Source organism: Mesocricetus auratus, unplaced genomic scaffold, assembly GCF_017639785.1.
Source record: "Mesocricetus auratus isolate SY011 unplaced genomic scaffold, BCM_Maur_2.0 Super-Scaffold_100009, whole genome shotgun sequence".
Lineage (NCBI taxonomy): Eukaryota > Metazoa > Chordata > Mammalia > Rodentia > Cricetidae > Mesocricetus > Mesocricetus auratus.
Window position 1 is genome coordinate 1,484,776 of NW_024429193.1, and position 14,051 is coordinate 1,498,826.

A 14,051-nucleotide genomic window follows, 5' to 3' on the forward strand; every position below is an offset into this window, starting at 1 on the left:
ACCTTTTCTTTTCTTCTTGAGCTGTTTTGTTTGTTTTCTCCGTTGTTGAAAATACTGCAGTGACAATTATAGCCAGGCATTGGAACACATGCTTGTAACCTCAGTCTTGGTAGACTTGGGCAGGAGGATCATTCTGAATTTGAGACTAGGTTAGACTACATGAGCTCCAGATCAGCCATGACTGCAGAGTGAGAACCTGTCTCCACAAACAAACTGACCATCTCACAGGTATATTTACTTAGAAATTGACATATATTAGTGAACATTTAAATTCATTGCAAACGTGTAAACTCTTCCTTGATGTTCATCATTCTAGAAATATGTGTTTTTCACTCTGCACTCAAATTACCTACAGTTAATACAGATGTTCATTTTCCACCCTAGAGATGTTGGCCTTGCTTGCCTAACTCCTTGTTTCCTCTCTCCCACAAACTACTTATTTGATAATGTCATTCAAATTCTCTAGGCTTTAGCCTGAGCAGATTGTGGCTAATGGCACTTACAGACTACTACTTTCTGTGTCTATCCTTTGCCACAAGTATGCATTTTGTGTATTCATGCATTGATCTTCTGAGGCATGCCACAGTAATTTTAATTTATTGTTTGTTGAAGATATGTTCCTGTGTTTGTGTGAAACAGTTAGAGCCTTAAGCAGTGTTCTCCATGTATCAGAGCTGCTTGTTAGTAACTACCAGTGTGCTGATAGTCAGATGCCTGGACAGCCCAGATCTGTTCAAAAGCTGCAGAACACCTGTCTCTCTGGGAAGAGTGGGCATCTTTAGTATCATTTAATGGTTTACAAATATCAATTTTTTCTGTATTCATATAGCTTAAGGTTTTAACATTAAGTGCATAATTTTTATAGCAGAAAGTTTGCATTGTCATGTTAAAATGTGAAATAATAAAGTATGCTACATAAATTAACTTTTCCATGTAAGTGATAAAGCAGTATTGCCCCAGGATAATGTTTCCAAAATGAGAAGATTTTGTCAGATAATAGAGGAATCCTAAAACTAATCACTAGTCTTTCCTAGTTTCTAAATAGTTTTCCAGAATTATGACAAGTGACTGCTAGACAACAGTGGGGATAAAAGCTTTGAGGTAAGGTACTAGGTTTATTTTTGGTTTTAGTCCCTGCTGGTGCCACAAAAATTGCATTGTGGAACTAGGGAGATGGCTCATTCAGTGAAGTTTGTGTTTGGATCCCCAGCACTTGTGTTAGTCAAAGCCTGGTGGAACAGTGCTTGTTCCCAGCACTGGGGACATGGGGACAGGAGGCACTCTAGAGCTTGCCAGGTAGCTGACTAGTGCTGATGGTGACCTGCCTCCAAGATGCAGTGAGTGAGATATTCCATCTCAAAAACAAGGTATGCAGGAATATTCACACCAGGTATCACAGAAGAGCTCTCTGTATCAAAGATAATCTGCTGTGTATACACACGTCCCCACTTAATGCACCCATGCATTCATATGGACTTTGGAGTTATTGAATGAGGCACTTCAGAGTGAGTGTTCTCATCATGGCTTACAAATTGCCTCTGTCATTAAAATGCTTTTGAAAGCCAAATTTAAAGGTGGGTGGAGTAGAAAGCAATTGAGAAAGGTATCCAGTGTCAGCCTCTAACCTATACACCTACACACAGGAACATACACACACATGCATGCACATACCAGCCACATAATTAGACCAGTTACTTCTTTTTCTTTGGTTTGGGTTTTACATTTTGGGACAAGATTTTACAAGACTTTTCCCCAAGGTTTCATTAGAAATAGAGTATTAGTAAGATTGATAATATTTGTCATTCAGGTATAATTTTATTTCTGAGTGTAGTTATTTATGCCAGTACTCTAAGGCATGTGAGAATGCTTGAGCAGGAGAATTTTTGCAAAGTTCAAGACTAGCCTGGAATACGGTGTGAAATTCTTGTCCCAAAAAGAAACAAAGAAACAAAAAACACAGTATTGGGAACTAGCACCTTGCTCCTAGCATCCTAGAGCATACTGTAATCTCATAACTTGGGAGGCAGAGGCAGGTCTGTGTGTGCCGCACAGTGAGTTTCAGGCCAGCCTGAGGTATGGAAGACCACAGATCAAAGTCTTCCCTAACTTACTTGAAAAGATGGGTTAATGACCTTCCTTTGCATGGTTCTTGAAACCTTCATACTCCTGGGGGTAGGAGTATCCAACCTGTTATCCACAGGTACTCTTAGATAGGTGTGGATGTGGCCCAACATAAAAGCATACACTTATTTAAAGCATGAGTGGTGTTTTTTTGTTTTTGTTTTTGTTTTTTGCAATTTTTTTGTGACTCAATTGTGTAATTCTCAGGTGCATACTCTTTAGATGACAACTAGTGTAGCAATGCAGAAAGCTGACCATTCCTGCAAAGCCTATAAAATGAGAAATCCACAAGGCAAATGTCTGGCACTTTCCATGTTCTAAAATCTGAACAGATTCTGCCTCTGCCCTGTCTTATTAACATGTGTGTTCCTTACATCTTTGTGTTTGTTGTGGAAAGTTTGTCATACACCTGAGTTTTAAGAGAGTGGGAACATTGGCTGTTTTCTGTTACACGTCTAGCATCTTGGAAATCCCAGGAATAAGCAGATAATTAATATTTGAAGAAATTTGAGTTTGGTGTGCCTTTTATGATATTGGAGAAATGGTGAAGAGAAAAGAACTTAGTGTCTGTTTCCAGGTTCTGTATCCCTTTTGCCTTCTTTGTCAAGTCTTAGAATCATTTAAACTGGCATAGATTGATTGCATTTGCTGTTCATCTTAATAGTTTTGTCATCTACCCTTAGCTATATTCTGTGAAAGTCATTAACATTCACTGTTTATTTGATTTAGTAGATCTGTAGTGATAGTCAAAGTTATTTTTCACTTAATTATTTGATTGACCAGAAAGGCAGTAGTTTTTTGAGGTGAAATGTATTTAAGCTAATCTTCCCTGAAGTTTTTGCTTTTTTTGAAATTGCTAAACATTTGAAAATAATCATTTAAATAAAATTACTTTTTACTAGTCTCTCTACATCAAACACCATTGATTAGTATTTCAGTAAGTTATATATAAATCAGATTCTGTAATTAAAATACTTTATCATGGAATTTGTAATTTTTATTACTGAACACCAAGCATATTATATACCTAAGTGTAGAATGGGAACTAGTGCAAAATAACTCAGCCAACACTGATGGCAGGAGTTTGATTGAAGCAGAAGAGAACCAACTCCTGCAAGTAGTCCTCTGACCTAGTGAGGGGCACCATGGCACATATACAATAAATAAGTGCAGTAAAAATGTTTGAAGTGGAGAACAATGTAAACGATTTCCATGTCACTGCCACAGCGACTAAGTCAATGTTGAATAACATTGAAAAACTGAGAGAGAAGCTTGAGCTCTTGTCATTGAGCTCTTTGTTCTTCTGCCATTGACTATTATAATATGTGTGATGTAGTGTGTGCACCTCTGATGCCAACAACATTGAGCTATAAGGATCTAGTTAGCAGCGAGTGGTAAGTCTGATTCAGTAAGAAACCAACTTAACGCTCATGGAAGACACATTGGTGAGTGATGGTGTTTGTAACTCTGGTGAGGCACATTAATCAGCTTCTGCCTTCTGTACTTAAGAACTAAGTGAGTAGACCTTGGAAACCAGTCAGAGCCATGTCTCTGAGAGCTATTTACCAATGTAGAGATTTGTAAGTCTCAGTGTAAAGTCTGAGATTTTATTTTAGCTCTCAGAAATTTTGAGTCAAAAAGGTGTGCCCTGTAGGACTAAAGTAGGTTGGTGTGAGTGTTCAGGTGTTCAATGCTCATTGGACAGTAACTGTTTCGGACTTTGTACTGGGGAAAACTTTTCAATAACAAACATAGGCAGTGCTGTTACGAGCAGACAAGGCAGTACAGGTGGTGGCAGTGAAATGAGATGAGGGAACTTCGTGGCTTGTATAAAGGAATAGAGAAAATAATTTTTGTGTCTGTGTTGGAGAACCAGAGTAGTTCAGATGGGGCTGAAGAAATAAGGCAGGGGTTTTGTTTTCTTTTGTTTTTGTAGTGAATAATAACGCGTGTTAAAGCAGGTGTATTCCAAACTGCTGAACATATACTATACTGTTATATATTGGAGAACTGTAAAACTCTCTTGGAAAGGTAAGCCAAAATTCAGTGAGTGTACAGAGTGCCAGGGCATGTGTGTGTTAAACTATCTTTACTGGAGGTTTTCATGGCCAGGTGAGGGAATTCTGCCTGAAAATGTTTCGGGTTCTGTGTGGAGTGCACAGGAACCATTTCTGAGGTGGCTCGGCTGGGTGGGTGCAGCCGGGACAGTTGTGGGAGCACAAACTGGACGCGTACTTCCGGGCTATGGGCGCACGCGCGGGCGGGAGGGTGGGCGCACGGCATTGTGGGCCGGCAGCGCTGCGCGAGGTCGGCGGCCGTTTGTGTGCGGCCGGCGGCCGGTGCCGCGCGCTCTCACTGTCTTGTGTTTGATGTGTTGAGCAGGAGGCAGCCCGCGCCATGAGCAGCACGGCCGTGGTCCCCAGCGCGGCGGGCCCAGGTCCCGGCCCCAGCGGCGGGCCAGGCGGAGGCACCGAGGTGATCCAAGTGACCAACGTGTCCCCGAGCGCTAGCTCCGAGCAGATGCGGACGCTCTTTGGCTTCCTGGGCAAGATTGACGAGCTGCGCCTCTTCCCGCCGGAGTGAGTACCGGGGCACTGGGGCCCGCGGCCCTTCCGGCGAGGCAAGGCGAGGCGCGCGGTCCCGCGGAGCCCTGCGTGGAAGATCCGCGGGCCCGCCAGGCCGCAGGCCCGGCATGAACGCCCCAGTGGTGTTTTCAGGAACATTTTTCCCCTGACGTTGTCGACACCATCATTTTACTTTAACACTTGATCTTTTGGTTGAATCCCCCTTTGATAGGAAAACTAATGCTGTGCTTTGTTAGAAAGGAAATAAAGTTGGTATGGTCAGTTGATGTAAATGCTTGTGTGGTATTCAGAAATAATTAAGGATTGGTCTTCAGTGATTTTTGAAATAGGAAATAACATCAAAGATCATTTACCGTCCTCCCTCCTTTGACAGATTAAATCCTTGGGCCTGAATGCTAACTTTTTACATAGTTTAGAAATTCATTATAGCTGAATCTCGGTATGTTGTTTAAATAATGTACAGATTTATAAATTAATCGTGAAGGGATTTTTTTCAGAGTGTTGAAATTTGAATTAGGTTTTATGTGGTTTTCTTTTTTGTTTTGAAAGTTGTTTTTATTGAAATAGTATTAAGTAAATATATGTTCACTCTAAAGAACAAAGGAATTACAAAGAGAAGTTGAAATAACTGCTTGCCCTCAAAGAATTATGAAGCTTAGTAAAAGTACAGTGGTTACTGTTAGTAAAAACTCCCAACCAAATTTTGGGGTTTATGATGTCTCAAATTCTAAATAGGAAATTAGAATCCTCACAGTCTTCTGTTGTTTGTGTAATCACTGATCGTGCCAAAGTTGATCATATGGCCTATGTGTTAGTTATTAATACATATTCATGACTGCCTACTTGAAATATTTTCATGTAACTGTTAATGTTTGGCATTGATGTCTTTTTAACTTTTAGAGAAAATATACAAGGTTTGGGTACCAGTTTGCGTGGGGTGTGTAGAGTTTTAGGATCCACTGTTATTTTGAGGAGAATCTTGGCTTTGGAAATTCCTTAGGGGAGCATGCTCTCCCTAAGAAATCGATGCTCTCTGTTACTCAGTTTTCTCACACCAAACTAATAGTAAAACTGCAGAAAATCATGCATTCAGTTTGATTTGTGACATAACTCTTTATAGTCTATAGAGCCCTTTGGGTTACTAAAAGTTCTATTATAACCACCCACTTTAAAATACTGTTTGTTCTCCAAAGCTACTCTATACTATATTTAAAAGATAACAAAGAGAAGTGGGTGTTGCATTGTTTTTTTTTTTTTTCTTGTTGACGTAGTTGGTGTAAAATGCCTAAAGGAGGTTGTGATAAACTTGAGTTTGGTCTCTATGTGGTGACTTGGGTAATGCCACCATAAACTGAGTGGTTGCAGGCTTGGCTCATCCCTCAAGGTGATCTGTGTTACAGTGTACTCAACTCCTCAATCTATATAAAAACTGTCGCACTGCTGCTGTCACCAGGCTAAGTTCAGCCTTTCATAGACGGAGATTCTTGAGTTATTCAGCATTGCATTTTAAAGGAAGAGGCATATGAAGTCAAAAATTGATCTCAAGTGAATGTTACTTTTGTTACCTGTATTGCTTTTAGGGCCACAGGGGGTATAAGCTCAAAACTTGTGCTTAGAAATGGCTGACACGGTGGAGTTAAAAGGTTAGTGTGATGGCCTAAATAAGTTCTTACACTTGTGTGACCATGGAAGATCTTAGGAAAGAAGTCACTCCTGGGAACTGGATTCTGATTCAGTGGGTACTTAGTGAACACCAGGGTTCATTAATTTTCTGATGTTTCTTTCAGCAGGACAGAAACATCAGGGAACTCTTATTCTTATTTTGCTTCTTGGGGTAAAAGATACTTGTGCTTTTATATGTGGTCCTTATATAAAATAAAATGTGTTTGGTAAATGGGAAGTAGTTAACTTGAAGGCAATGTTTTCTGACTTTCTTTAAAAAATATATTATCTTGCATATACCTCAAGAATTTTTTTCAAAGATTTATTTTCTGTATGAGTGTTTTGCCTGCATGAATGTCTGTATTATGTTTATGCCTGGTATCTTGGGGGCTAGAAGAGTGTATTGGACCCCCTGAAACTGGAATTATGGACTGTTTTCAGTGACCATGTAGGTGCTAGGAGTCAAACTTGGGCTCTCTGTAAAAACAAGTGCTCTTAGCCACTCAGCCATTTTTCTAATCTAAGAACTGGTCCTTCTCCCCCCCCCCCCTCCCCACAGTTAGACAACAGTTACAAGTGATAAAGACTAGGAATCATGAATGCCTATGATTTCCTAAGGTGTTGTTCTGTTGGGTTTTAAGAACATAAGGCAACACCATTTTGAAGAGCTTTTAGAATGTAATGGTTAAAGTGAAAAATCAGTGACAGGAAAAAACAAAACAGGTGCCTGAGCATTCATGCTAGAACACTTTTCATTGTTTCTGATTGAAATTTTTCTCATATTTCAGACAAACACTTTTTTTTTTTTTAAACCATGTATGTTGAGTCTTGTTATCTCAGCACCAGGAAGGTGGAGCTGCGCAGAAGGATCTGGGGTCTTCCCAGGGCAGCCTGAGCTTATACAACACCCTGTCTCAAAAAAAAATCCTTCTCCTTTTAAAAACACTGAGCATTCAGCCTTGTGGATGCAGTTACCTTGTTGCTTGGTTCTCTACCCAGAGTTCTTATTCACAAAGTCAGGAAGAATTAAAGACACCCTGATTTCCTTGATATGGTACTATCAGGGACCTGGGCAGGGTTTTCCCCACAGATGGTTTTCTCATAGCCAAGCTCTATGAGATTGTTACTATCTTAGAGAACTTATCTCCAGATGCCACCTTTGCATTTACAGAATGTTATAGTCGAATTTGGCCCATTATGTCTTTAAAAGAATATTTTTTATGTGCATTTGGTGTTTAACCTGCATGTCTTTGTGAGGGAGTTAAATCCACTAGAACTTGAGTTACAGTTGTGAGCTCCCATGTGAGTACTGGGAATTGAACTCTAATCCTCTAGAAGAGCAGCAATGCTCTTAACCGCTGAGCCATCTCTCCAGCTCCTATTATATCTCTTAAAAAGCCTATTCTGCATTATCTTTTCTTTTTTTTAAGATTTTATTTCTTTATTTCTTTATTACATATACAGTGTTCTACCTACATACCAGAATAGAGTACCAGATTGAATTGTAGATGGTTGTGAGCCACCATGTGGTTGCTGGGAATTGAACTCAGACCCTTTGGAAGAACAGTCAGTACTCTTAACCTCTGAGCCATCTCTCCAGCCCCTGCATTATCTTTTCATGACCGTGAACTTTACCATTTAGTTGTCTATGGAACCAATGTGCTGTTGACTTGCTAAAGTGTAGTATGGGTAGGAGGTACTACATAACATGTTCAGTTGGCCATGTATATGGCTTATTTTCTCTGAAAGTGCTTCAGACTACAAAGCCTTATTTAAACTGATTATGAATTCTTATATAAGTGAAGAGGGTCAGGTTGTGGAATCAGTTTATTGTTCAGGTCAAGAATGCTTAGAGTGAGCCAGGCGTTGGTGGTGCACACCTTTAATCCCAGCACTCGGGAGACAGAGGCAGGCGGATCTCTGTGAGTTCAAGGCCAGCCTGGTCTACCAAGTGAGTTCCAGGACAGGCTCCAAAACAACACAGAGAAACCCTGTCTCTAAAAAACAAACAGACAAACAAAAAGAATGCTTGGAGTGATTGGTTGTTTTCAGACAAGGTTTCAATGTAGCCTAAGCTGGTCTGGACGTTAAGTTTCTGTCACAGCCTCCTATGTGCTGGGGATTATAGGCTTGTGCCATTGTGCTGCTTAGATGTGCTTTTCTGTGGTGTTTTACCTTTGAAATAAATAATTCTTAATTTTTACACTGAGAGATTAGCTATAATGAAAACTTTCTAAGCCAAAACACTCACATTTAAAGGTAGTTGGTGTTAGAACTGAGAATGAGGAGCCATATGTATGGTTCAGTGCCTACCCTGGGTTTGAGCAACTCAAACACATGTATGCACAGCCACTAAAATGATACATCACTGTCTTCTGACTTAAATAGTTTCAGAATTGCTGTGTTACAATTTAAGTGGTGATTATAGGAGCATGTCTGCACTGCATCTCATTCTGTTAGGTCATCAGGACATTTCTCTTTTTAATTGGTTAAAATAAATTAACATGTCTGAATTTTTACCTGAGTGTTGTCCTTTTGGTGATATATCTGTGTTGTAGCCAATACTATTTTTCTCTAATGCTGTTTATTTGTCTTTTAGTGACTCGCCTTTGCCAGTCTCCTCTCGTGTCTGCTTTGTTAAGTTCCATGACCCAGACTCAGCAGTTGTGGCACAGCATCTGACAAACACTGTGTTCGTTGACAGAGCTTTGATAGTCGTACCATATGCTGAAGGTTTGTGCTTTGTTTCACTACCTACGTGGGCACCCCTACCTGGCCATCGGCCACAGTGTAGGTGTAGAGTAAGCATCACTAGCTTGTTAAACTCTGAGCATTCATTTGAAACCCTTGTTATACTGCACTCCATAATTCTTACCTGGAGATTTTTTTTCTTACTCTAAAACTTAGAAATCAAGTCTGCTTTATAAGGTAATTAACTTTTTTGCTGTCTTTAAAATGTTTTATGTTTATTAAAACCAAATTCCTAATTAAGACTCTGAGATATGTTAATGTTAAGTCCCAAAGGTAAAGAATTATACCATGTCACTCTTACACAGAAATCTTCAAATAAATGCATGATGTTTTTGTTGTAAATCAATAGCTAAGTCAGTTTACTTCCTTGATTCTCTCACTCAAAACAAAAACCCCACATGAATTCCAGTATACCAAGGGTTACAATAATTTTAGTTTTGGAAAAGTTTAAGATTTCCTATAGTTTAGGTGCCAGATGGGCACTGGGTGTATGTTTTTATGCCAGATTTTCTTGTTCTTGTTATATTTTCTAGAATATCTCAAAATAATGAACTCTTCTCTCTGTTGTGTGTGTGACTTTTGTAGTGGAGAAGGCACATGCAAACCTCCCAGATGGCTGGACACAGTGGGTGCTCTGCAGCTGCAGGCTCTAGACACTAACTAAACCAGCGAGCACTCGAGCCCCCAAGTGTTTTCCTGCTGTCACCATTTCTTAACTGCATTTTCTCTCTTTTTACATTTTAGGCTGTTAAAGTAATTTGACAGAAAAAAAAAAAATGAGCAGGTTTTTGGATCTAAAAAAGCCACTCTGACAGGACGGCACTATTTTAATGCCATTTTGTAAAACTTTTCTAAGGCATATTTTACATTAGCTTGTTCCCAGTGAACTGCTGTTTGGTTTGTTTTTGGTAATTATAAATCTTTAATGGGGAAATCATTGCTATGACATGTTACTGAATTTTAACTTAATAACTTAATATACTGTCCAGGATCTACATGCTTTCCCCTTCTTCAATAAACTGGTCAGTGGAAGCAGTATCTTATAATTGTTGCTTTTTAGATGCTTCTTAGATAATTGAAGACAAATGTGAAGATTTGCCATCATAGCTGTGCAAGTTGAAAAATGTCTATCATAGAGAATTGCCTCTGGTTTTTATAAGGAAATTATATTCAGAGATGAGTTATGGCATGCTATTTTGGTAACTGTATCTATCACCAAGGTGTTAAAATATGTGAGATGTGAGGCTAGTAACAATATTTCTATGAAAGAAAAGACAGAAGCTGATTTAGTATATTTTGGATAAGCAATTCCTATTATTTCAGTGTGCCTCTTATAAGACTTAACCACCACCTTAAACCAACAGAGAACTTACAGAACTCAGTTCAGGATGAGTAAAGTAGACAGTAGGTCTTGAAACGGTCATGCCATGTGAGTAATGTGCAGAGAACTTCAGTTAGCCATAAATGTAATGAGCCTGGGATGCAATATAGCATATCATATAACTGGGTTTTTATAACTATTTAAGCCATAGACATTTTTGTAGATGTGTTTTTGAAAGTGAGGTTTTTGGGAGTATGTATAGAGCTATAGAAATGCTTAGTTCAGAAATCTGTTTTTGCTACTTTTAATTTGTGGTATGATGTGCTGTATTAATGTTACCTCCACAAGTAAACTGATGTGTTCGATCCCTTTGTTGCCATTCACTCTGGTTTTAGCCCTTAACAAACACTTTGGTGTTGACTCTTGGTCAGTGTGTTAGAACAATAGACCAAAGGTATACGGTAAGAATAGTCTTACTTGGTAAAATGTAGAGATAGCTGGATATGGAAGGTGCTCTTAATAGTAATGGATTTGGGGGCATCTAGGTTCCTTGGTTAATGTTTGTTTCTTTTGTCTGTTTCTTTTTCTTTCATTTCTACACATTCATGCAGTATTTCATGGTTCTATCAAAGCAGCAGTAAAAAAATACTCTTGACGCATGAGAATTAACTGGTGAGGGGCCTCATTGCTATTTTTAAATTGTAGTTTTATTTTTAGTCCTTTTTAAATCAGAGGATCAGATGCATGACTTTTTTAATGGATGCAGATCTTCTCTCAGGTGTCTCACAATAAATTCAAGAGGATTTTAGTTTGCCAGAAATGTTGCAAATGCACTAATTTGAGTAAGATGTTGATACTTAGTATATCCTCTTGAGACATAATTTTGCATGCAAAATTATCCCTTAATCTTTGTAGGTTTGTTAATATTAATGCATTAATGCCCTATATCCAAATGATCTTCTCCCCTTCCCTCCATAACTCTTGGTATCTAAATTGATGACAGCTCTGACACAAGCAAGATAGCAGTGCTGTGTAGTATACATTTGTTTATATTATCGGCACTTCTCAGTGTAGGTGGAAGGAACCATTACCTTTATTTAACAGTGGTTTTTCTTTTTTGTTGTTGTGTTTTACAGTTCTTTTCCCTGGTTCAGCCTGAACTATATACCAGGCCCTGCTGAAAATACCACCCAACAGTTTTCTTCTGCAGCTTATCCAGTTTCTCTTAAGTGCCCTGTACATATTGTATGTTTTATAATGAGATGCAGTTTCTTAATATGTATTACAGAAATACTACTGGTATTTGCAAATATGTAGTTTAATTGTATTATTGAACTCTCACTTTGGGGGCTTGGGCACATTAACAGATTAATCCATCTGTATAGGGCTTTTGCTGTTGGATAGAATTTAAATTGTCTACATAAATTGTCTTAGGACCTTTAAATTTTATCTGAATACACAGATTAGGCTTTAAAAGCAGGCATACATGTTGTGTTGGGCTTAAGGAGTTTTGAACAAGTTAGATATTAAACTGACACTACCTAGCAACATTTTTTGATATGGTTAGCATGGCACATATTGGAACCTAAAGCATTTAACTGTACAGGTAAGGAATGTGCCATGTTTTACCCACTCCCTCTCCCTCCCCCCTCCCTCCTTCCCTTTCCTTCTCCCTCTCTTCTTCTCCTCTCTCTCTCTCTCTCTCTCTCTCTCTCTCTCTCTCTCTCTCTCCCCCCTTCCCTCTCTCCCTCACTCTGCACCTCCCTTACTTCCTCCTCTTCTTCCCACTCCCCCTACACACATTTCCCCTGTGTATTCAGAGACCTTCAGAAACATTCATATTCATGTCATGAGTCAGCAAAAGCCCTACTCTTGATTCCAACAGAATATTTCCTTTACATACTTTCCTTCTTTAATTTTTACAAAATTTGTATGGTAGGTGTAAAGAAAATCATAGTAACTGTACCATATTATTAACCCCTAAATCAAACTTTTTTTGTCTTGTGTATCTTGATTTTTCTGTGTGCTTTATAGTGAAGCAGCCGACACGAGTCGTTGTTCATAAAACAGCTTTTGAAAGTTGAGAGCACACCCCTGGAGAACCGACTGTGCTTGCTTACGTTTGGTTCATGACTTAAAAATCGAGTACAGGTGATGAAATCTTGGCAGTGTTAACAAAACAGTAGTGTGTATTGTGCTATTTTTTTTTACTCTAGAAACTTAACCATTGTAGAGAAAAAGGAAACAAATTTTCACACATTGAAGTTTCATTCTGACATAAATTAATGATAAATAATCATAGAGATCAAACTTTATATTTTAGCGAACATAAGTACTTTCAACAAACTCAGGTGGTGTATCAGGGAGACATTTTCTGGGTGTTTTTGTGTGTTTTCTGTCTTACAAGAGGGTGTATTCTCATGCAAGGATGTTTCTCTGCAGGAGTTATTCCTGATGAGACTAAGGCTTTGTCACTATTGGCACCAGCTAATGCAGTGGCAGGTCTTCTGCCTGGTGGTGGACTCCTGCCTACGCCCAACCCACTTACCCAGGTACTTAATGCCATTGAATTCTGAAAGAGTGATCATATTTGGTGTTTGTGAGATAGTGATTGACAATAAGAAATGGACTTCATCACTGGTGTATGGAAAGTCAAGACTGCCTCTATCAGATATTACATGATTGTGTTGATTTAATTGTGCTTGAATAAAAATTGTGTCAGGAAGACAGGATCTTAGGAATATAAATAAGAAACAAGGGATGATTAGTGAATAGGAGGTTACTACATCTAATGAGTGTATAGCAGTCCCAGTAAGGAACAATACTGCAGAACAAGAACACAAGCATTTTGACCAGAGGACTTAGTGCTGAGACTTGCACTTTGAAAGTATGACTGAGTGTTTCACTGGGAGGACAGGACAAGGGGGCTCCCAAAAGAAGCCCTCTACCTCGGTCAGAGTCCATACAGCAGTCACCTAACAAGAACCAGAAGAGAGTATATGGGGTCTTATCATCATCATGGCACCCAACAGCCAGCAAGTGTGTGTTGAAGGTGCAATGAGTACTTAGAATTGGCATACACTGAAGCTCCACTGAAAGGCTCATTCATCTGTAAGTCTTCAAAGGGTAATGTTCTGTGAGAAAAGAGAGGCGGACATTATATGGACAGGTGTGAGAAACTGCCGGCCACACCTTCATGTATATTATATATGACAGAATTTGAACCATAGCAGTTTTATACCATTGAGTTGTTACAACAGTACAGTCATAACCTATATAGATGACAAAGACATTGTCTGACCCAGTATAGAAACTTAAGTTTTATGTAAGAAAACTTTGACCATTGCAGATTGGCGCTGTTCCCCTGGCTGCATTGGGAGCTCCAGCTCTTGATCCCGCCCTTGCTGCTCTTGGGCTTCCGGGAACAAACTTGAACTCGCAGGTATGTCTCACTGGCTTTCATCTGTAAGTTTGTTTTTGTGGGAGAGTATTATTTCATTAGTTAACTTGTTTGAAAGGGATGTAAATGATCACTGAATGATGGATCATTAGTCCTTTAAACATTTAAAGAATACTTTATTTCAAAGGCCTTACTTTGTGGAGATGTTCCG

At 39.1% G+C, this 14,051-nt stretch overlaps 1 protein-coding gene across 6 annotated transcripts in view; it reads left to right on the forward strand.

The window, feature by feature from the left end:
- Srsf11 (serine and arginine rich splicing factor 11) overlaps positions 1 to 14,051 on the forward strand; it is a 29,161-nt gene that overhangs the window by 4,539 nt on the left and 10,571 nt on the right. For 4 of the 6 annotated variants that reach the window (XM_013123108.3, XM_013123107.3, XM_005083471.4 and 1 more), the window contains exons 2-5: positions 4,504 to 4,700; positions 8,968 to 9,101; positions 12,883 to 12,992; positions 13,790 to 13,882. In XM_013123108.3, the coding sequence (XP_012978562.1) occupies positions 4,504 to 4,700; positions 8,968 to 9,101; positions 12,883 to 12,992; positions 13,790 to 13,882 (534 nt within the window). Of the gene's footprint in view, positions 1 to 4,503; positions 4,701 to 8,967; positions 12,993 to 13,789; positions 13,883 to 14,051 lie in introns of those variants that run through there. The other 2 variants (XM_040751541.1, XM_040751540.1) reach the window with 2 other exon arrangements.